A 25000-nucleotide genomic window follows, 5' to 3' on the forward strand; every position below is an offset into this window, starting at 1 on the left:
ATGACTTCTGTTGTCTGACTTCTTCTCTCAACAGATGTTACGAGTGAGTGAGTGAGTGAGTGAGTGAGTGAGTGAGTGAGTGAGTGAGTGTGTGTGAGTGACTGAGAGAGTGCGTGTCTGTGTGAGTGAGTGAGTGCTCGACTGATTGTGTGTGTGTGTGACTGTGTGTGTGAGTGAGTGACTGAGTGACTGACTGTGTGACTGACTGACTGACTGACTGACTGACTGACTGACTGACTGACTGACTGACTGACTGACTGACTGTCTGACTGACTGACTGACTGATCGACTGACTGACTGACTGACTGACTGACTGACTGACTGACTGACTGACTGACTGACTGACTGACTGACTGACTGACTGACTGATCGACTGACTGACTGACTGACTGACTGATCATCAAGGTGTGTGTCCTGATGGTCCAGAGCTTGAAGCAGCAGCTGGTGTGTGAACTGTGAGACACAGAGTCCACCATCCTCCCTGTTCCTCTGGATGTGACCTCATCAGTGCATCTGCTCTGTCCTTCTACACCTTCTCCCTGTAACTGTTTCATTTAGGCTATATTGTACTTTCACCCATTTTATTTGAATAGCTTCCATTCAACATCTCTGTCTAAATATTTTTCAAATGTTTTTCGTCTCTTTATCAGTAGTTGTGTATTGATGTATCTGCTTTGTATATTGTGTTTGTGTTGTTGTTTTTGCTTTGCATTTGTTTCACTCAATCATTGTAAATGAGGTTCATACACACACACACACACACACACACACACACACACACACACACACACACACAGACAAACACGCACACACACACCCCTCAATTGATCTCTCCAGTATAAATAAAGGTTAAATTAAATGAAAATTAAACCCTGGGTAAACTCCTGGAGCTGCTGGTCTCTCTCCCCTCATCTGTTCACTGTGTGATAGTCCATACAAGACGCCAGGACTCAGAACTATTAGACATTAGCTCATGACGTGCTCGCTTCCCTCCATTGGCTTGAAGTCGCTAGCCTGGCACCGCCCACCTACCTACTTCCACTCAATTTTCATTTCCCTTCAGTAGTCAGTCTGGGTCTGCGGTATATTCGTGGGTTTTCTCCTGTAGATTTTTTTTTTCAGAATCAATTGGATTACAGCATGGTGTAGTGATAAGAGTGTGTACCATATTTAGGCTCAGTCCTCTTCACAACAGACCCGGGTCAGAATCCAGCCCGGGTCGTTCTCTGCATGATAGTTCCCCTCTCTGACACATTTAATCTCACCACTCTGTCAATTAAAGCATTGTGGTAAAAATGCCCAAAAAATAATTATATAAATAAATAAGGAATTCAGAATCAATTCCAAAATTCTGTTGGTCACATAAACAGCACTACATGATCTCGCCCCTAGTTACATCTCCAACCTCCTTATTCTCTATTCCACTCCAAGATCACCTCAAAAATAAATTCTATTTGGTTTTGTGAATACAGATTCCCCAAGATTTTTAAATTAGTTTGAGACCATGAAAGAATGACTCAGTTAAATAGGCTATAAAGAAAATAACTATATTGTGAGTCAAGTCATTTTCATTGCAGCCATTCTTCATCTCTGTCTAAATGTTAAATGTCTAATGTTGAATCTTGAAGTATTTTCTTTGTTTTTACTATGTCTTAAATGCAATTTCTAATGTCTAATCTTGATGTATTTGATTCCCCTGTAAAGCACTTTGAATGGTCTTGTGTCTGAATTGTGCTTTATAAATAAACTTGCCTTGACTTTCTCAGTCTTTGCCCCTTAACTTTGGAACCATCTGAAAACCCACTTATACAGGAAAGCCTTTTAATACCTTAGTTGTTTGCGTGTTTTGTTGTGTTTTGACATTATGGGCAAATGGTGCAGTGCCCCACCAGATCCAGCAGATGGAGCTATGGTGAGAAAAGCTTGTTACACTTCTTTCTTTCTTTCTTTCTTTCTTTCTTTCTTTCTTTCTTTCTTTCTTTCTTTCTTTCTTTCTTTCTTTCCAATATGTATTTTAAATTTAATACAGAGTAGTTAATCAAAAGCTAAATTAACCTGTATAATTTTTGTTATACCTTTATAGTACGGCAACACTTAACACCCCCCAAAGAATTTCAAACTTTTAAATGGGACTTCCAAATAAAAATAATTTTTGAGTCTGAGATTTTGATTTGAATTATTGAGCTTGTGAGGAAGAAATTGAAAGCTGTGAAACATTTTTCTCAATTGTGATTCAGTCCATTCATTCTGAAATTATATGGTGGCTACGGTGGCCTTCAAGGACAAGCAGCTAGTAAAAAAAGAAAAATAGCATTAATATATTTTAGATAATTTTCAAGAGATTATAGGCCTACACTAAATAAAACACACTTGCGAAAATTAATATTCCTTTTTCTACCAAGTCTGTTATACAAAATGCCAATATATCCTACACACTGCACCTTTAAAAGATTCAAGAACAAAGAATGGAACGACTCGTGGGTGAAAAAACAGAGAACTCGTTTATTTCAGTAAATAGTGTGAGGATCTGTTTACCGCTGTACAACACTGGTGTCTGTAAATGGCACTCTTTAAAGGGACACTCCACCCAAAAACACAAATAACTGCTGTCACTTCTGTGTGGAGAGGACACACACACATACACGCAAATCCTTCTAACTATGTAGTGTGGGGAGTTAGTTAGTTTACATGATAGTAAATCATCTGAAAAGAGTTATAGGCATAGTTATCCATCCACATTAAAGATATCGTCATTTAAGTTTGATCAACTTTACAAAAATTCAGTTTAGATGAGGCTCCTGAGGTGAATTTCAAAAAGACAACAGAGGAGGAAATTGGAAGCTGGAACATTTTGTTTCTTGGTCGCTATTCAGTCCATTAATTCTGGAATGATATTCAGAGCTGATATTAAGTTGGTCGATTTTGTTGCCGATAGACACTTGTTCTCAATAGTGTGAGTTGACTGGTGAAGTTTTATATTCATAAATGCAAATGTTTCACAACTAAATCCAGTTTGGCAAAGGCAGAACGTGTATTTTGTGTGGGCCAGGACATCTGCCATTTTTATAAAGATGAAGGATGATAAATGTTGTGTATTAATTCATTCTAAAGTGTCACCGCGAGTGAGACAGAGAGAGAGAGAGCAGCTACACTTAAGATCCACACTTAAAATTTCGATCGAAGCAAATGATGATTGGTGACGTCACGATCTCTCTGTGACAGGTGCAGCCCTCACCTTGTTACTATGCGCCTCAGCCCTTCTGATCCTGAGAATTTATCAAATTGTTTTAATTAATTTAACACACACTTATATTCAGGGTTCCCACACATTATTACCACAACATTATCCAATTACTTATCCATGATATTTCACCCGATATACATAACTTGTTTATTTAGGCATTTCTGTTAAGCCATGTGTTATATTTGCAATTCAAACGCTAACCATTATTAAACACACACTTCCAAGGCAAAGGGAAACAAGCAAGATTTTAAACAATAGTAATTCAGAAACAATTTTACATAATGTTTGACATGTTTTAGGGATCTTTTAATTAACATGTTCAATGAATATCTCCTGAAGATCCCCTACCTGTCCGTACTGTGTGTGCAATGGAAAAACAACAACTAGTGACAATACACAACCTAGGCTCTGGAAACTGGTATGTAAATAAAGGGTTTGTAAACAAAAGGGGCCCACTGTAGCTAGCAACATGCCAGTTTACAGAGTCTATGGTGTGTATTAACACTGCCCACACACAGTACAGACAGGTAGTGGATCATGAGGAGATATTCACTGATTTTGACAAAATGGGATTTAGACAACAAGCGTTCTCCAGAATCACTGACTCCACCTTTAAACTAAAGCATGTTGAGTGTGAGCGTCCTCCTCTTCCTCCTCTCAGCAGCTCTGACTTCAGCTTGTAGTTTGTTGGTTTGGACAGAAGGTGGCGCTGCTGCATCAACAATGAACTGAGACTCACCCACACAACACAGCAGACAGACAGACAGACAGACAGCACACAGACAGATAGCACACAGACATACAGACAGCACACAGGCCGACAAGAAGGGCTTAAACCTCTGACACATGGACACAACTAAAATACTTCAACATAATAATCAAGTTCAGGCCTTCTTGCCTTAATTGTAGTGTTTCAGATATATAGCTCCAAAAAAAAATTAAGAGACCACTCCAAATATTCAGTGTCTCTCGTTTTACTATTTATAGGCATATGTTTGAATAGAATGAACATTTTGGTGTTATTCTATAAACTACTGACAACATTTCTATCAAATTCCAGTACATTTTTTGTCATTAAGAGCATTTCCATGAAGTAGCCTAATGTAGAGATGAAGATTGAAGAAACATCCAGACTGGTCCCTTAATTTTTTCGAGAGCTGCATATGTTTATATTTATTTAACTGTTAACCCAGAAAAAAACTCATTCATACTAAATACAATTTTAAATTAAAATCAAGAAATTTAAATTAAAACATATCGAGCAAAGATATCGATATCCCAGAAAAGGACCAAACTTAAAGACCCTCCCACCGTTACCATGGACACAGCGTAGTGAACGTTTTTTGCTTCGAGGCAGAAATGCTTTTGCTCCATGAAATCTGCCTAGCAACAAGTTGCCGCGCAAACGTGTGACGTGACAAGGAGAAAATAAAAACAATCCGAACAGTTGATCTACGCAGCTGCGCCTGCTAGCTAACTAGCTAAACTTTTATTTCAGTTGTGAAGTTTTAGCCTAGTCTACTGTAATGAATCACAGGGACTATTTGTGTTCGGAGCGGGAAGGATTTACCAAAGTCATTGAAAGGTTTTCCCGGAGGAAGGACCGCCGTGCTGCCTTTCTTTTCAAGTGAGTCCTCAGCTTTGGTGAGTGAATGATATTCTATATTAGCCTATTAGAACACTGACACTCGTCACCTTATATTGGATATCAATCGATCCAGCTGAACAACATAGCCAAACAGACAAGCACCACACAGTGTAGCTTTAGGGCTAACGTTATGGTTGTCTCGTGCAGCAGCTCCCACTCTGTTTGCGTTGATAGAATCGGGTTAGCCGTCGGTTGCCTTTCGTTGCTATTGCCATCACACAGGTTATGTTACCTGTTAGCTTCATCTATTAGCTAAACACTCTCATTAAAATAATGAACATTGTGATTGTGTTGTGATTCGGATCTAGTACTTCTATCTAGATATATTACAGTAGATGGTGAAACTCCAAACGGTGAAAAAGTTGGTAGTGGAACGAACGACGGACACTTCTCAGCCTGAGCGGTCGCCATCTCGCCTTCGTTGCAGGTTCAGTTCAGGTTCAGGTTACTTTATTCGTACCCGTAGGTAAACTTGTGTTGCAGTTTAAAAGTGAGCTTCCGTCACACAGTTAGGACATCACATACACACAAACACAAATGGGACAGTTACATACAGTAGGTAAAACAATTAAAGTGCTCCAGTGCTAATCCAAATTTGGACACTTAAAACTGACCAACATAATTCAGATATAATAAAACCCGATAAATTGATCTAAAAAATCAACAAATAAATAAATAACACAAACAAAATTAATGTTGTGCAAATGTAGTTGTTCTACAGCTTGTTCATCAGCGTGATTGCAGCTGGAACAAAGCTGTTTTTAAAACGCTTGGTTTTAGACCTTGGAACCAAAAACCTTTTTCCAGAGGGGAGTAGCTGAAACTCATTGTGCAAAGGATGCAAACGGTCATTTAAAATGGACTGGGTTATCCGCTGTACCTGTCTAGTGTAGGGAGGCCGGGTTCAGCTGAGATTCTCCAATAAGCTTACTGGCAGAAGAGGAACAACATAATGAACACAGAAGCTCCACGATGTCAGTGTAATTAGTGTTTTTCACTAACACTTTACTGTTATTTGATATAAGCTACCACTTTGTATGTTGAAAACAACATTTTCAGTTGTTAAAAACAAACTGTTGTATGTCTGTTTTTCAGACTCTAAATTAATTAGATTATAGATAAATATATAATATTTATATCTCAGGGACCTGTTAGCTTATTTTCAGTGAACTTGACTGTTTTGTAGCGAAAGCCACAACGAGAGAAAATAGCTGCTTATAAATAGCTGTATGTCAAAACTTCTTTACACCTGTGAGATACAACAAACTACATTCAGAAAGAACTGCTTTAGTTAGCTGTTAGTTTACTACTCTGACTGAGATATTAGGTTTAGTTAGCTGTCAGCTAGGCTAGCTATCAGCTAACTACTTTTAGCAAGATAACTAAGTTTAGTTTCTGTAAGTGTTAAAGGTGCAGTGTGTAATATGACATCATCAAGAAAGTTCTGCAAAGTTCTAGAATGCAACGCTCCCTGGGTAACCCCAACCCTTTCGAATAATAACAGAAGCTACAGTGGCCTTCAAGGACAAGAACAATTCTGCATTTTAAACAATGCACCTGATGACATTCCAACTATGACACTTTCAAGATGGCGGCACTAGGCCTTGGTCCAAAATATGCAGAAATATGGACATATATGAGACCCTTTCTAAGGGGGGAAAAAAATATTTAAAAAAAAAACTTCAGCTATTATGCACTAAAGTAAATGTACTTATGGATATTATAATTACTTTCTACAAAATCTGCTAGGAAATAAAACCCAAAATTCTACACACTGCAGGTTTAATGCATTCACTGGAGAAAACATTTAAAATTATTTTTCTGGGTCAAAGAGATTGACCCATTTAAATGTCAATCCTTTTGGTTCACTTTTGACTTCTCTGCTCCCTACAGTAGCTTCTTTAACAGTAAATTAATAATAATGTTGGATCAACACTCAGCCTGTTCTTATCTTTCTGCTGTGCTGATTCTAAATGGACTCTGCACTGAGTGAACAACACTCTCAGTTTTATTGTTTTGTCTGTTGAACATTTACCTGGATATCACCTGAACAGAGCCACTGCCCTCCTCTCCGTTTACGGGAATTCACTTCTGAATCTGCTGCTTCGTTTGCAGACACGAGACACTTTTGTCCGGGACGTTTTTAAGGTGTTTTGTCTTCTAACTTGGATTGGAGAGATTCATTCAGACCATTGAAGTTGTTGAGGAACATTGATGACGCTGAGTAAGTATTCAATTTTTTATTATTTTATTTCACCGTCAGAGGGTATGGTGTCGACTGTAGGCCTAAGGTATCTGTTACACTACATCTTTGAACAACTAGTTAAAGGAAAATACCAGTTTTTTGGGGGTTAACTAATTTGTCAGTGCACGTCAACAGCCAGAAAACTGAAGAACTCTTTAATTAAAAGCCCGCTCACGTTTTCAGCTGTAAGTAATTCTAGAACGAAAAGACTTTAAAAAGTGTATCTCTGTTCAGTGTTTCCCCTAGGATTGAGACATATCATCGGGGCATTTGGGGGCGCAAGGATATTTTGAGCATTTGCAATTGACCCCCCCGGGATAGAAGTGAGGCTATCGTAAAGACTTAACGATACACCTATAACTGTATGAAAATAGTAAAACAAATGTCTTCATTTGACCGCCTTCCAACACATTGATGTTAGTTTACCCCCACTGGTATGTGTGTGAGTGAACGGAACCTGGAACCCTGTAAAGCGCTTTGTGTGTGAATGAAAGCGCTATATCCAATCAATTTTTATTATTAATAGACAACTAGCTAGCTGTCCCCTCCCATAGTTTTCTCTTGGCTTTATCTAAGTAACCTGACCTCCTCCTTATCACCTGCCTCATCAGTCAGACTTACAGTAAGGCACAACATTCAGCAGAAGGAATAAATGTAGGGGAAACACTGCTGTTGGAAGCGTTTAAAGTTTATAATGTCATGCAAAATCCACTTTCTGAAGTAGATTTGAATGTAGTGTGGGAGAATTGTGCGCTGTCAACAGTCGTTAAAGTAGAAGGGCGCGTAATGGCTGCGTTTTCTATGAGTCAGTCAGTAGATTCTAAGATGGTGGATTATCTGGATGTTAGCCAGCCAGGCTACTGCTTGTATAACTCTGTCTGTTCCACATTTAAAAATGTGTGTGAATTAATCTCATCAAGTTGACCATTCCCTCCACAGCATTTCTTCTAGATTCACTGAGTTTGTCTCAGGACTAACATGGACTTGAAGAGTGAAGACTGTCTGATCGTTAGCCAGTGTTTGATGTTTGTAATGTTTTATGTTTTAGTGATAAAAGGGTTTTGTCTCTTATACTGAATGTTCGAAAAATACCATCACAACTACATAAGATGTGACACACCAGCTTAGTCCGTCTTAAAGGTGGAGTCAGCAATTCTTTTGATCAAAATCAGTGAATAGAAAAAAGTCTTTAGTTAAGACATAGCCTAGCCTCTGTAAATGGATATGTTGTGGCGTGTAAAGACGGGAGTCGGAGGCGGAGTGTCAAAAGACGGAGCTAACTGCTTTAATGACATTAATACACTTGTCGAGTAACAACAACGGAGCAGACAGTAAACTCCTGATAGTCTCAAAACGCCAACAAGACAAAACAGGAAATTCCCCCAGTCATAACAGTCCCCCCCGGAACTTCAGTTCCATAGGTGAATTATGTAAAAGCACTACACAAGCCCCCCCAGAATTCACCCATAGTCAAAGTCCCCGCGCCGGAAAGGCACGATGGCCCGGCCGCGACTAGAACGAGTGGCAGGGGCCGAAGAGGGGAGGGGCGCGGTAGACGCAGCAGGACCAAGCCCAGGACTGGGCGGCAACGGCACCGACAAGGCGGCAGGGAGCCCAGCGGGGCGTGGCAACGGGGGGCGTCCACGGCGCGGAGCCTGGGCCAACTCCAACGGTCTGGAAATGTCCACGTGGGCAGGCTTGATCCTGTCGACAGAGACAGTCTCGGGCCTACCACCGATGTCCACGACCAGGCTCTTATCCCCGTGTCGCAAGACCCTAAACGGCCCGTCATAGGGGGGGCGCAACGGTCCACGGTGGGCGTCGTGGCGGATGAACACAAACTCCGCCGTGTGCAGATTGGGTGGCACCAGGGAAACGGGGGTGCAGTGCTGCGAAGTGGGGACGGGTGCGAACTGCTTGGCGACCTCCAGCAGAGAGGACCGCTGCCTGGCCGCTGACCAGGGTGTTGTGGCGTTCGGAATGAAATCCCCTGGAACTCGCAGCACCTGACCGTAGACTAACTCGGCAGACGAGGACTGCAGGTCCTCCTTAGGCGCCGTCCGGAGCCCCAGCATCACCCAGGGAAGTTTGTCCAACCAGTTGCCGTCCGTCAAACTGGCACGCAAGGCCGCCTTCATGGAGCGATGGAACCGCTCGCACAAACCATTAGCCTGAGGATGGTATGCGGTGGTGCGATGCAGTTTAACCCCCAGATCCTTGGCAACCACATTCCAGATCTCCGAGGTAAACTGTGCACCCCGGTCGGAGGAGAGGTCCGAAGGTGTCCCAAAGCGCGCGACCCACGTGCCGATAAACGCACGGGCCACATCGGAAGACGATGTCGAGGTGAGTGGCACAGCTTCAGGCCAACGCGTCGTCCTGTCCACCATCGTGAGGAGCTGGGTGAAACCATGCGAAGGGGGGAGTGGCCCCACCAGGTCGATGTTGACATGGTCGAACCTCCTACCGGGGACGACAAATGGCTCCAACGGGGCCTTGGTGTGGCGGTGCACTTTTGCACGCTGACAGGACACACACGAGTCGACCCAGGCCCGTACGTCCTTCTTCAGTCCTTTCCAGACGAACTTCTGAGAGACCAGCCTCACGGACGCCCTCCTACCGGGATGGGACAGGCCGTGTATAGCCTCGAAAACAGCCCGCTGCCAGCCGGCAGGGACCAGTGGCCTGGGCTGGCCGGTGGAGAGGTCACACCACAACCTGACCCCTGAGTCGCCGATCGCCACTTTTTCTAGGCGCAGCCCGGTGTCCGAGTCTTTGAGGGACTGAAATCCGTGGTCCGTGGCCTGTTCCGCACTCATACGCGAGTAGTCGAGATCCAGCTGCACCGCGCCGACGATCACTCTGGAGAGGCAATCCGCGACCACGTTGGATTTGCCAGCGATGTGCCTGATGTCCGTGGTATACTCAGAGATGGATGACAGCTGGCGCTGTTGGCGGGCGGACCACGGCTCGGCTACCTTGGACATGGAGAACGTGAGGGGTTTGTGGTCCACAAAAACCGTAAACTGACGGCCCTCCAGGGCGAAGCGGAAATGGCGGATTGCCAGCCAGACGCCGAGCAGCTCCCTGTCAAAAGTACTGTATTTGCGCTCCCGGGGTACCAGCTGGCGGCTGAAAAAGGCGAGCGGTTGCCAGGCGCCACCGACCCACTGCTCTAACACCGCGCCAACCGCGTAGTCGGACGCGTCGGTTGTGAGGGCCACCTGAGCTCCGGGCAACGGGTGGACCAAGAATGCGGCCCGGCTCAATGCAGTCTTAGTGTCCTCGAACGCTCTGTCCCTCTCCGCAGTCCAGTCGACGTCCTGGCCGGGCGTCTTGTCCTTGAGGGCCTCATATAGCGGGCGCATAGTGTGGGCCGCCCGGTGTATGAATCGGTGATAGAAGGTGACCATCCCCAGGAACTCCCGGAGCCCCCGGGCCGAACGTGGGCGGGGAAAGTTGGAAACAGCCTCCACCTTCGACGGAAGGGGGACGGCACCATCCCTGTTGATGAGGTGCCCGAGGAACTGGATGGACGGCACCCCAAAAACACACTTCGCCGGGTTAATGATCAAGCCGTGGCGGTCGAGCCTTGTGAAGAGGGCCCGGAGGTGTGTGAGGTGCTCCTCCTCCGAGGAACTAGCGACCAGGACATCGTCCAAGTAGACGAAGATGAAAGGCATGTCCCTCAGCGCCGAGTCCATCAGCCGCTGGAAGGACTGGGCCGCGTTTTTCAGGCTGAATGGCATCCTGAGGAACTCAAACAACCCAAACGGAGTGACCACAGCTGTCTTCGGGACATCCGCAGGGTGCACCGGAACCTGGTGGTAGCCCCGCACAAGGTCGACTTTGGAAAACAGGAGCTTCCCCGCCAGATGCACGGAGAAGTCCTGAATATGGGGCACTGGATAGCGGTCGGGCGTGGTGGCATCATTTAGGCGGCGGTAGTCTCCACATGGGCGCCAGCCGCCATCCTGCTTCGGAACCATGTGGAGTGGCGAGGACCATGGACTGTCGGAACGGCGAATGATGCCCAGGCGCTCCATGTTGGCGAATTCAGCCTTAGCAACCGCCAGTCTCTCCGGAGCGAGCCGTCGGGCCCTGGCATGGACGGGGGGCCCTTTCGTCTCAATATGGTGCTCCACACCGTGTTTCGTCGACGTGGACGAGAAGGTTGGTTGCAGCAGGCTAGAGAACTCTCTGAGCAGTCGCTGGTACTTGTCACCCTCAGAGAGCGAGCTAGAAAGGCCGTCGTATGTCCCCTCATCGCAGACACATGCGAACGAGGAGAAGGTCAATGCGTCCACCAGGCGCTCGTTCTTGACATCAACGAGCAGCCCGTGTGCGCACAGAAAATCTGCGCCGAGGAGGGGGAAGGAGACGTCGGCTGTAACAAAATCCCATGTGAACCGTTGACCTCCAAAACATAAATCCACAGACCTCGTGCCATACGTTCGGATCGGGGTGTCGTTGGCAGATGTTAAGGGAGGGCCGTGCAACCCGCCGGCGGCGTCGTCCACCGTAGCCGGCACCACGCTCCTCTGTGCACCGGTGTCGCAAAGGAATTTACGCCTGGAGAGGGTGTCTACGATGAACAGCAGCCGGCCCTTTGTGCCTGCACTCACGGCCACTACTGAGCGCAGGCCTTGGCGTTTCCCGCCGCGTTGAAAGTGCACGGAGAGCGGCACCTTTTTGCCTTGGCCCCGAAACGTGCATGGAAATAGCATAGGCCCGCAGTGGTAAGGCTGTCGGTGGACGCGTGTCCTCCGCCAAGGGGAGCGCTGCCGCCCGGACGAGTGTAACTGCGTGTCGGGGCCAGCACATCCGGGGCGAAACGCTGGGTGGCCAGAAAGAACCTGTCTGCCTCCTCTGCCAGAGCCCGTGGCTCTGTGATGGATGTATTCGCGAGCGCTGTCTGGACGTGTGGTGGCATGTGTCGCAGGAAGAGTTCGATGAAAAGGAAATTTGGTACCTCCGAGCCCAGCAGGTTTAACATCATTTCCATATGTTCGGAGGGTTTGCTGTCCCCCAGGCCTTGAATGGCAAGAAGACGCCGGGCTCTTTCCGATCTTGACAGTTCAAAGATTTTGAGGAGGTAAGCCTTGAGCCCTGCATATTTATTTTGGGCAGGAGGAGATGTAATAAAGCTTACTGCCCTGGCTGCAGTGGAGCTCTCCAGTGCTGAGACGACGTGGTAATAGCGTGTGGCATCATCTGTAATCCCACGGAGGGTGAACTGAGCCTCTGCCTGTGCGAACCACGTTGCCGCGGACGTCTCCCAGAACTCAGGCAATTTGAGAACGATGGAAAGCGCCATGCTGTTGCGATCGATATTCAAATCAGTCTCGGAAACTTCAGCGGGACTGACGTCGGGGTCACCAATGTGGCGTGTAAAGACGGGAGTCGGAGGCGGAGTGTCAAAAGACGGAGCTAACTGCTTTAATGACATTAATACACTTGTCGAGTAACAACAACGGAGCAGACAGTAAACTCCTGATAGTCTCAAAACGCCAACAAGACAAAACAGGAAATTCCCCCAGTCATAACAGTCCCCCCCGGAACTTCAGTTCCATAGGTGAATTATGTAAAAGCACTACAATGTAAACAAAGGGGTATTGTAGACAGCAATAGTAGCAGATCATTAGGAGAAATTCACTGATTGGACAAAAAGTGATTTTGACAAAAAGCGTTCTCTAGAATCGCTGACTACACCTTTAAGTATGTCAGTTGGATTTTAAACAGATTGTTATTATGTTTGCTAGAAGATGGATGTTTTTTTTCAAATCAAACTTAGGATATATATATTCCTGACTATCACACTGTGTATGTGTGTCCCCAGTGTTACTGGTTTACCTCTCAGACCTGAGAAGATGAATGACTCGGAGGAAAAGGACAGATCGGAGTCTGCCGTCTCCAGCCGTCCAGACGTCAGTAATGAACCTGGACACTCAGGCTCAAAGTAAGATAACAAGGATTCGGTTTAATGTTTTCTGATCATCTTCATCACAACACTGTTCTTCATCAAGGATTCATGTGATGTAAATAAAAACATCTTTGTGTTTGCAGAGTTCAGTACCAGGGAAAGAGATCAGAGTCTGGAGGCTCCAGCTGTCTGTCTATGAAGAGTGACCTGTCCAAAGGTATCCAACCAGACTTCAGTAATGAACCTGGACCCTCCGGCTCAAGGTAAGTGAATTAGGATTCAGTTTAATGTTATCTGATCATCTACATTACAACACTGTTATTTATCCAGGATTCATGTGTTATTAATAGTGCTGTCAGTTTAACGCGATATTAACGGCGTTAACTCAAACCCATTTTAACGACGTAAATTTTTTTATCGCGCGATTAACGCTCGTCATGGCCTAGGAAATGTTGTGATTGTTGTTTCACATGCTGTTGTATCAACTAGTAATGTTTGAACAACTAACACTACAAACTATTCATATTGCTCGAAGGTAAGTTACTGTCAATTCAAACGGAACATGTCCTACAGCGTAATTTCACAATAAAACCATTTAACTGACAAAACGGCGAAACGTCAAGTCAATTCTGACTTTTATTTTGAAGCAGAAACCGGAACCTAGCACTTCCTGCTGCGCGACCTTTACTAGTAGCTTCTTCCGTGTTGTGAGTCTGAGACTATGCGGAAAAGAACAGTAAAGAAAGCCTGTCATTTGCAAAAGTCCTACTTATAACTCTGCGCCCCCACCAAAACCTCCACGAATGTTAGTGGCAGCCGCCAGTCATTCATTTTCACTTTAATTTTCGCTACGAAGCCTCGGCTGCAGCAGCACCATGGCAACCACCTGCACGCAGGCATAGTGTGTCCACTCCACACACAGTCTGAAATAAGCCGTGGATGAAAGCCTCCCAAAACATTTAGGCCTACAACAACCAGTTTAATTTAGCTTTAATACTTATTTGTTTATATACCCTATGTTGTTTTATGGTTTGGTTTTTAAATAAAAAAATAAGTTCCAATATGTTTGTGAATGCTGTTCTAGGGGTGGTGGGGAGGGAGGTTATATAGCCTATTGTTATTTGCACTCAATTGCAAGTTGTGATATTGTAGAAGAAATAGGCTACACTGAATTACAATGGTGTAGACATCATTGTAATTCAGTGTATTTCTTCTTTATTATCATAATTAGAATGGGTGTGATAAGAGCATAAATATTTGAAAAAAAAATGCGATTAATCGTGATTAATCGTGATTAATCGCGAGTTAACTATGACATTGATGCGATTAATCGCGATTAAATATTTTAATCGTTTGACAGCACTAGTTATTAATAAAAACCTGTTTGTGTTTGCAGGGTTCAGGGCCAGAGAAAGAGATCAGAGTCTCCATCCCCCAGCTGTCTGTCTATGAAGAGTGACCTGTCCAAAGGTATTCAACCAGACTTCAGTAATGAACCTGGACCCTCAGACACAAGGTAAGATATGTTTTCAGTTTAATGTTTTCTGATAATCTACATTACAACATCTTTTATGTAAAAAAGAAAGCACAGAGGCTCTCCAGGCAAACTCGTCACCACCTGGATTTTATTAAACAAATAAGAAAGAGCCATCCATCGGTCAAAAACTGCAGTGATTAATATGTTCAGTTGGCAACAAGTTATATAACCCAAACTGATACATAAGTAACTATTGTTTAATAGTGAAAGTAAGAGCATTTCCACATGCACAATGCAAAAAGAACACAAAAGGAAATGGACTATGCAGATTCACAGCCTTTAGAAAACCACTTATCAGGAATAAATGCTTCAATTTACCAGGGAGCATACAGATTGGACTCTGAAAATGTTGTGTGGTCTGATGAGACTAGATTGACCCTGTTCCAGAGTAATGGGTGCATCAGGGTAGGAGGAGAGGTGGATGAATACAAGCCAATACAATAAACTAAATAATATACATTTTGACAAAAAGGGCTGACTACCAGAGCTTCCTGAATCCTGAACGACTTTGTCCACTGTTCTTCATCAAGGATTCATGTGAAATAAATCAGAACATGTTTGTGTTTGCAGGGTTCAGGACCAGGGACAGAGATCAGAGTCTGGAGTCTCCAGCTGTCTGTCTATGAAGAGTGATCTGTCCAGACGTTCTCCTCCAAACTTCAGTATTGAACCTGGACCCTCAGACTCAAGGTAAGATAACGAGGATTCAGTTCATGTTGTCTGATCATCTTTTTTACAACACTGTTCTTTTGTAAAATAAAATAAATTAATTACTGAGGCTCTCAGGAAATCTCGCACAGAGCCAGGCCATGTCAAGTTTAAAACATACAAAGGCCGACCGGTTTCAACACACATCATGGTCTTCGTTGAAGCAGAATGAGCAGATGTGATTCATTATATAACTGACAGAGGCAGGGCCATGTCGGCCAATCGCGTGGTGTCATAGATAGATGACATATACAAAAATAATCACAAAGCAAAATTCATAGCAGTGGTATACTGTGAATGAAAGGCACTGATGAAGACCCTAGTGTGGGTCGAAACCGGGCTGTTAGAACTATCCTTGGCTCTGTGTGGGTCTGGAGTGAGAGCCTCTGTGCTTTATTTTTTTCATTGACTTTCCAATTTCAAGAGCACCGGCTGATATCTCTCCTAGTTATCTCTGTGTTCTTTTATTGTTACAAATTCTGGTTCAAGGTTCGGTTTTATTGTCCTCATACAATTCATGATAACACAATGACAGACAGTTTATAAGAACAATAAAATACACTTTCTATAAAAACAGCAGTCAATGAAGAAATAAGAGGGAAACTAAATTATAGTTTTATGTACAGTAATGTACATGTGTATTCCATTACATATTTTATAACATTATTGTATACGACATTTAGGTCTCTGATATTAAAGGCTGACTATGCAACATTTTAATTAAAAAATAAATTAAAGTCACACGAAAACAATCCCTCTCAATGATCTCTTCTGCCTCACTAGAATGTGTGGTGGTGTGTTTATCTGCTCTGTTTGAAGGTATAAATTCACACATTTCTTCACATTGTTTGACACTGCTGTGTTTATGTTTTTGCAACATATTCACTTCAAAACATTTAGCAAAAATGTGTCATGGTCTGTCTGTTCCTTGTCTTGTTGTGGTGTGTTTCCTTGTGTTTCCTGCCTGCCTGCAACCCGCTACCATAACAAAATGTTGTTGATTTTTATAGTTCGATTCATAATATTGGATTTGTGAACCTGTAATTAAGTATTTGAGAAGGTGTTACTGTAGTTTTGCATTTGTGGGAGATGGGAAAAAATCTACAAGCTTGCAAGTCCCAAAGCATTTTTCTGTTTGTACAGTTATATATTTTCTACAGTGTCAGAGGGCAAGATGAAAAAAAAAACTGTAATCTAATCTAAGAGCAGCAGTTAGTGTATTTAGAGCTTCCTGAATGACTCTGTCCTCTGAGACTTTATCAAGGACTCAAGTGATATAAATAAAAACCTGTTTGTGTTTGCAGGGTTCAGTACCAGGGACAGAGATCTACATCCCCCAGCTGTCTGTCTATGAAGAGTGACCGGTCCAAAGGTATTCAACCAGACTTCAGTAATGAACCTGGACCCTCAGACACACAGTAAGTGAACTGATACTAACAGAGCAGTACCTGAATATTTACTAAAACTCTTAATAATAGCAACAAAAAATAAGACGGGTATCGATAAAATGCTATCATATAAACCTTTAGAAAACTTAGTGTTAATGAAAGTGGGAGAGTGGAAATAATGGAGCAATAATTTTACCTTCAGACTGAATGTTAAATTCCAAACGAAAAGCAACAACACGTTTACTGTTCTCTGAGATTATCTGTGGACAAATCTTGATATTTGTTGAATCAACAAATAATGTATTAATCAAGAAATGTCTTTATAGGAAGATGAATCCCGAGTGTAAACAAAGATCCAGAACCAGACCTGTACTGCAGACAGCCACTCAGACCAGCACTGTACAAAGTAAGATCTACCAGCTGATGTCATCATGTCTGAAATAATATGGTTTGAATCCAACATGGAGGAGGCAGCCATTTTAGGTCTTATGCAGAGAGACAAAAGCAGTGTCGTTAGTCAAAGCATCCTCGTCTGTATCTAGTAGTAGACTCAAGGTTTTTGGCCCCGTCGACATAATGAATAAATAAATAGTCAGAATTTAACATGGTAATGGTTGGAATTTAAAACCATTGAGGCAACTGGCAATAAAAAAGTGGGAAACCCCCTGATTTTCAAGAATGTTTCAACCATCGGTTGTTGAGACGACATATTGTTCATATCCATAGTTCTGATATTTTCATATTGGCAATAAACATAATCATCATCATGTCACATTGTCTTTGTTTTGTGTCTTCTTTAGTGAGTGGTGGTCTGCAGGAGGTTTTAGATGAACATAAGATCAGTCTGAAGAAGAGATGTGAACGTGTGACTGAAGGAACTGATAAAGCAGGAAGTGGAACTCTCCTCAACAGGATCTACACTGAGCTCTACATCACAGAGGGACAGAGTGAAGAGGTTAATACCCAACATGAGGTCAGGCAGCTTGAGACCGCTTCCAAGATGGAGACCCTCCATGACACTCCAATCAAGTGCCGCGACATCTTTAAAGCCTTACCGGACCAACAGGGACCCATCAAACACATCAGAGTCGCTCTGACGAACGGCGTCGCTGGAATTGGAAAAACCTTCTCAGTGCAGAAGTTCACTCTGGACTGGGCAGAGGGCTTAGAAAACCAAGATGTCAGTCTGCTGATTCCGCTTTCATTTAGGGAGCTGAACTTGATCAAAGATGAGCAGTACAGTCTTCTCAAGCTGCTCCAGGTTTTCCATCCAACATTACAGAAGGTCACAGCAGAGAAGCTCGCTCTCTGTCAAGTTTTGTTCATCTTTGACGGCCAGGATGAAAGCAGACTTTCACTAGATTTCAATAACAGGAAGGTTGTGTCTGATGTCACACAGAAGTCATCCGTCAACGTGCTGCTGACAAACCTAATCAGGGGGAATCTGCTTCCCTCTGCTCTCATCTGGATAACCACACGACCTGCAGCAGCCAATCAGATCCCTCCTAAATGTGTTGACAGGGTGACAGAAGTACGAGGCTTCACTGACCCACAGAAGGAGGAGTACTTCAAGAAGAAAGTCAGTGATGGAGAGCTGTCCAGCAGCATCATCTCACACATCAAGACATCCAGGAGCCTCCACATAATGTGTCTAATCCCAGTCTTCTGCTGGATCACTGCTCTAGTTCTGGAGCACATGTTGACTACAGACAAGAGAGGAGAGCTGCCTAAGACCCTGACTGGCATGTTCTCACACTTCATGTTGGTTCAGACTAGGAGGAAGAAGGAGAAGTATGAAGAGGGACATGGTACCAGTCCTGAGTTGACGGAGGCAGACAGGGAACTTCTTCTGAAGCTGGGGAGGCTGGCGTTTGAACAACTGCTGAAAGGAAACGTCATGTTTTACCAAAAAGACTTGGTGCAGTGTGGTCTGGATGTCACAGATTCCTCTGTGTACTCAGGAGTTTGTACCGAGATCTTCAAAAGAGAGAGTGTGATCTTTGAGAAAACAGTCTACTGCTTCGTTCATCTGAGCATTCAGGAGTTTCTTGCTGCAGTCTACATGTACCACTGTTTCACCAACAACAACACAGAGGTGCTGAAGGGTTTCCTGGGAGAAGACTGGGACACAAATAATATATCCCTGGATGTCTTCCTGAGGAGAGTCATGGAGAAATCTCTTGAAAGCAAAAACGGCCACCTGGACCTGTTTGTCCGCTTCCTTCATGGCCTCTCTCTGGAGTCCAACCGCAGACTCTTAGGAGGCCTGCTGGGTCAAACAGACAACAGTCCAGAAATCATCCAGAGAGTCATCAACAACCTGAAGGAGATGAACAGTGAAGATATCTCTCCTGACAGAAGCATCAACATCTTCCACTGTCTGACGGAGATGAACGACCTCTCAGTTCATCAGGAGATCCAAGAGTTCCTGAAGTCAGAGAACAGATCAGAGAAGAGACTCTCTGAGATCCACTGCTCAGCTCTGGCCTACATGCTGCAGATGTCAGAGGAGGTTCTGGATGAGTTGGACTTGGAGAAGTACAACACATCAGCGCAGGGAAGACTGAGACTGATTCCAGCTGTGAGGAACTGCAGAAAGGCTCTGTAAGTCCAGATGTGATTAATATTATTAAAAAGTGTGGATTAGTTCTATACATATACACATAACAAAAGCTTTTATTCTTCTTATTCATAAAATAGTGTTTCACTTGTTTAGTACAGAAATTGTTGGTTGTATTTTGTCACCTATTGAGCTGTTTCAGATGCTGAGTGCAGAAAATATATAATATTGCATTACACCAAGTGTACTTTTAATAAATACACTACTGTATGCACGGATGTAAGGGACTTCGCGGTGGCAACAACTTATTTAACCCTAACTGATGCAGTGAATAGCTTCTTATTTCTTAAAGAACCATGTCAGAAGACATATGCTCTGGTTTCGAAAAGATGTAACTCTGTTTCAGAGAGGTGAAATTATTGGCCTGTATAAAACAAAACAACTACTCAGGAGAAGATGAAACTACTAAAATCTTGTTAAGAACTGTCCAACGCATTAAGGCCAGGACACACCAGCCCGAAAATCGCCGTCGTTGAGTCGATAGGGGGTCGGGAGACGAATCTGTTTGGTGTGTGCCGTGACGTCGGCCGACGTAGAGGTCGTCGGGCTTGTTTTGAGCCGATTGAACATGTTCAATCGGCAGCCGACCGTCTTTCATTTGGAGCAATTTGATTGGTGGAGGGCTAGCGAATCAGTGAAGCCCGGAAGTGAGGCGGGTAGCACAAACAGCTAACAACAGCTAGCCATCGTTTTAATGTGTTTGTTCGTTTCGTTTTGAGAGTACTCACATGCATCAACCCTTGTTGACTGCTCGACACCATGCTCGACACTCTCTGCTAAAAATTGTGCTCTTATGGTCCATAAATATAAATAGGCCTACGTATTTCTATCTATGTTTATGCTCTAGAGAGCTGTCCCATCATTTCCGGCTTTCGTATTTTTTCGGGCCACAATACAGATTAGCGCCGCCTGCTGTTATGGAGACATTACGTCCCGCGCATGCAACAGAGCGTACGGAAAGTCAGCAGTCAGTTTGGTGTGTTCTCTGGCCGCGACGGGAAGCCTGGAGCTTCCTGAAACGGCCGACCCCATTTTTTGCGTAGTCGGAACAAGTAGAAACAAGTCGGACTGGTGTGTCCTGGCCTTTATTAAAATCTGGATCTGGATAGATAAGTGCGAACCTTCATTTTTGAGGAAGAAATGTGGTCTGAAAAAATCTTTAATGATCATAATGGGAGATCAATTAAAATAAATACAAATAATTGGTTGCATCAAAATTTTAAATATCGACAGTAGAACTCCGGGCTGTCTTTAATAGTGAAATTAAGAGCATTTCCACATGCACAATGCACAGAGAACATAAGGGATATGGACTATGCAGATATGTAGCCTTAAGAACACCACTTATCAGTGGGGCTTAAAAGGATGAAATGCTTCAATTTGCCAGGGAGCATACAGAATGGACTCTGGAGCAATGAAAAAAGGTTGTGTGGTCTGATGAGACCAGATTAACCCTGTTCCAGAGTGATGGGAGCATCAGGGTAAGAAGAGAGGTGGATGAAGTGATGCTCCCATCATGCCTAGTGCCTACTGTACAAGCCTGTGTGGCAGTGTACCAGCCCCTGGTGTGTTTCATCAGGTCAGTTGTTATACATGTAAATATTGAAGTTGACTATCAGTGCTACCTGTAGGCATATCGTATGTGGAACATAGAGTGTCAGAAGCTTTGCTTTGAAAGGTTTTTCATTTCCATGTGTCACAATAAATATAATAAAATGCACTGGCTGTATATTTTTTAAATATTTGTGTTGTACAAGTATGTTAATGTACTACAAATTCAATGTCAGTTACTTTGAATAAGTTTATTTTAAATGCTTTAAGTATATTTAAACACTAGTGTACTATTTTGGTAAGTGATAATATCCAAATAAATACAGAAAAATATGTTTTTAATGTATTTATGCCTTTAGTGCAACTTCCAATATATTTAGTACAATTTAAGGTGTTTTAACACAACTTCTAGCATATTGCATTAAAATGTTTAATTGTTAAACTAAATATACTTTAAGAAAATATACTAAAGACACTTTCTCCATATTTCTAACACAATGAAATACCTTTTTCAATGCAGTAAAAGTATGTTAAAAGGTACTGGCAATATATTTTTTAATATTTGTTTTGTTCTATGTAATGCACTAAAAATTCAAGGTCAGTATACTTTGCATATATACTAGAAATGCTTTTAGTATATTTAGTATACTATCTGGGAAAGTGGTGGTCAAATAAATACATAACATTTCTAGTGTCTGGAGTTAGCCACCTCAATGTGTGATGCTTGGTAGCATACCTCTGTTTTGACAACAGCTCTGAGCGTCACTGAATATTCCCACTTACGTGAACTTGACAGCAGCAGGTAGCGATCTAAGAAATCATTGAGTTGTGAAAATGTTTTCTGATCGAGGTGGCCTCATGATTACTTTGAGGGACCAGACCACACTGACAGATTGTGGACGTTAGAGCAGCATTGTAACTACATTTTTTTTTAGATTTCTTTATTCAGAAGGGACAGCGCACATTGATAAACATGAGCACCAAAGTTCAACATGTAAATGTGCCAGATTTAGCCATGCAGTGCTAATTTTCACCTGTAGTCCCTGGCAGGTTGATGAATTAAAATAAATCCTTCATCTGCAAGATTAAAGCAAAACAAAGATTAAATATCTGCAGGTGAGAGAGTGATGAGAATTATTGTTTCATGTCAAACACTGAGATAAGACGAGCTGAACCTTTGATGTGAAGAGCAAATGTTTCTCAAATCAGGAAGTATCAAACTGTTTTCTTTCATAATAACATTTTGTAATAAATGTGTCATTACAGACTTTGTAACTATTGGGGACTCTCAGAGACTCACTGTGAAGTTGTGGCCTCAGCTCTGAAGTCCAACCCCTCCCATCTGATAGAGCTGGACATGAGCTGCAACGACTTGGAGGATTCAGCAGTGAAACTTCTCTGTGCCGGACTAGAGAGTCCAAACTGCCGACTGGAGACACTGAGGTCAGTTCACTGATTGTAGAATATATAGTGTTTTGTGTTCATTCAGTTGACCGACGTTTTAAAGTTTTGGTTCATAGATGTTCAGGATTTGCTTGAGCACAAATCTGAAGAAATGTCATCTGGTTCAGAAATATTATTTTTTCCAAATGGCTGAACAATTGTTAAAGTAAAGAAAAGTATAGAGATGACAGTTTTCAGCTTGTACAGACTCACATTGTGGTCCATCAGTCAGTGGTGATGGTGTCAGTACTGGTGAGGCTGTAGAGTGTGTGAGGGATATGAATGATAAAAGATCGAAACGGGCTGCAGAGAGAGAGAGAGAGAGAGAGAGAGAGAGAGAGAGAGAGAGAGAGAGAGAGAGAGAGAGAGATGGCTTAAACATATCAAGTATTTAGTGTTAGACAGTGTGTCCTTGTCCAGCTGCAGTGGAGAAAACTCAAAGAGGGAATTTGGTGCTTATTTTTCTATTACTCAGTAGGGACAGGAGAAATGCGTACTGCCACCAATAACTCTTTTAATGTACATATGGCATGTTGTTTTAAGACTGGAACACATGTGGACCTCTGCTTTTAACATTTTCCTGTAAGCTAAAAAACACATCAAGAAGAAGGTAACATAAGAAATGAAATAAACAGTTTGTTAGTCCAACATGCATGCGTGCAAATCAGTTTGTGGAGATCTGAGTAGGTTTTTTTGGGGGAGGAGGGGTAAAGTGACAGAATGATTCATGGAAAAAAAAGTACTGCATAGTACACAGAAAATGTAAAGGAACATTTATAGCCTCATTGTCATTCCCCTATTATCGGAATCATTTCACAACACCACCATATCTATCTATTAGTTATTTATTATATCATTTGAAAGGTAAACATTTAGCCTGGAAATCCAGACATGCCGCTTGCAAATTCAATTTGCTCAGCCAGTTGTTCTGGGCACGATCCATTGAAGCTCATTAACTATGTTGCCAATCAAATCGTTGTATCTGATATGGGCGGGCCAGAGCCCTATGTCTGGTGCTCTGGGGCGTAACCAGATATCGACAGTGCTGTGCATGCGCCGTGGAAGTCGTGATACTAAACAACAGTTATGGCTGCAGATATGTTGTTTGAGTTTGAGACGGCTTTGATATGATTAGGTGTATAATGTTGTGGTGACATGTGGAGGACGTCTGTAGAAGGCTGATATTATGATGATCCACAACAACACAATGATAAAGTCACTCCAGTCATTGTAGAGAAAAGCTCATTGATAAGAACAAAGCCATGTTGAGTTACACAGTTAAAATCTGAACAAATCTGGAAAATTGTCACATTTTTATACTGAAGTTCCTCCAACTAACATTTTAGTTTACATTGAAAACGTTTACTAGTCGAAGGAGAAACACAGTGAGAAACACTCACTCACTCACTCGCTCACTCACTCACTCACTCACTCACTCACTCACTCACTCACTCACTCACTCACTCACTCACTCACTCACTCACTCACTCACTTTCACACTTGCACACAAACACACACTCTCACTTTCTCTCACTCACTCATTCACTCTCTCACACACACGCACACACATAATCACCCTGTCTCTTAGCTTAAATCATGTATTCTTTATTCAGATTGAGTGTCTGCAGTTTGTCAGAGATCAGCTGTGCGTCGCTGGCCTCAACTCTGAAGTCCAACCCCTCCCATCTCAGAGAGCTGGATCTGGGCTGGAACGAGCTGCTGGATTCAGGAGTGAAGCTGCTGTGTGGTTTTCTGGAGAGTCCACACTGTAGACTGGAGACTCTGAGGTCAGTTCACTGACTCTGTTACTACAGTAGATCTTATAAATGAACAATTTAACCTAATTTATGTACAAACATAACTTACATCCATGAAGTTATACATTTTCTTTGTTCATATCTTCATTTCTCTTGTTCAAAGTTTAGTCTGCAACCACAAAAAAAAGTAAATGTATGTTCATCCTTTCTGGTAAATTGTCACATTGTAATACTGATGTTCCTCCCAACTTTTATTTAAGTACCAAACGTTAAGTACCAGTTGAAGGAGAAATATTTTTTTGTTTTCCATTCATTTCAGATTGTTTTAGTTAATAATGTCTGATCATTGTTTTTTCCCTCAGAACACACACACACACACACACACACACACACACACACACACACACACACACACACACACACACAGACACAGACACACACACACACACACACACACACACACACACACACACACACACACACAGACACACACACTCACACACAAACACACACAGACACACAGACACACACACACACACTCACTCAGTCACACACACACACACACACACACACACACACACACACACACACACACACACACACACACACACACACACACAGACACAGACACACATACACACACGCACACACACATGCACACACACACACACACACACACACACACACACACTCACTCAGTCTCTAAACTTACATCATGTATTCTTTATTCAGATTGTATGGCTGCAGTTTGTCAGAGATCAGCTGTGCGTCTCTGGCCTCATCTCTGAAGTCCAACCCCTCCCATCTCAGAGAGCTGGATCTGAGTAACAACAAGCTGCAGGATTCAGGAGTGAAGCTGCTGTGTGGTTTTCTGGAGAGTCCACACTGTAGACTGGAGACTCTGAGGTCAGTTCACTGACTCTGTTACTATTGTAG

At 43.0% G+C, this 25000-nt stretch overlaps 1 protein-coding gene across 1 annotated transcript in view; it reads left to right on the forward strand.

The window, feature by feature from the left end:
* Nucleotides 1–13007: 13007 nt before the first annotated feature.
* Nucleotides 13008–25000, forward strand: part of LOC307265558 (uncharacterized protein) — a gene marked incomplete at both ends in the record, with an annotated part of 60134 nt that continues 48141 nt past the window's right edge. Inside the window, 9 exons of the mRNA XM_080047317.1 lie at nt 13008–13096; nt 13204–13323; nt 14457–14576; nt 15168–15287; nt 16610–16677; nt 17494–19297; nt 22131–22307; nt 23921–24094; nt 24797–24970. Of these exons, the coding sequence (XP_079903443.1) occupies nt 13008–13096; nt 13204–13323; nt 14457–14576; nt 15168–15287; nt 16610–16677; nt 17494–19297; nt 22131–22307; nt 23921–24094; nt 24797–24970 (2846 nt within the window). The remainder of the gene's footprint in view (nt 13097–13203; nt 13324–14456; nt 14577–15167; nt 15288–16609; nt 16678–17493; nt 19298–22130; nt 22308–23920; nt 24095–24796; nt 24971–25000) is intronic.

The sequence above is a fragment of the Ammodytes marinus genome (assembly GCF_949987685.1).
Source record: "Ammodytes marinus genome assembly, chromosome: 2".
In the NCBI taxonomy this organism is placed as follows: Eukaryota; Metazoa; Chordata; class Actinopteri; order Uranoscopiformes; family Ammodytidae; genus Ammodytes; species Ammodytes marinus.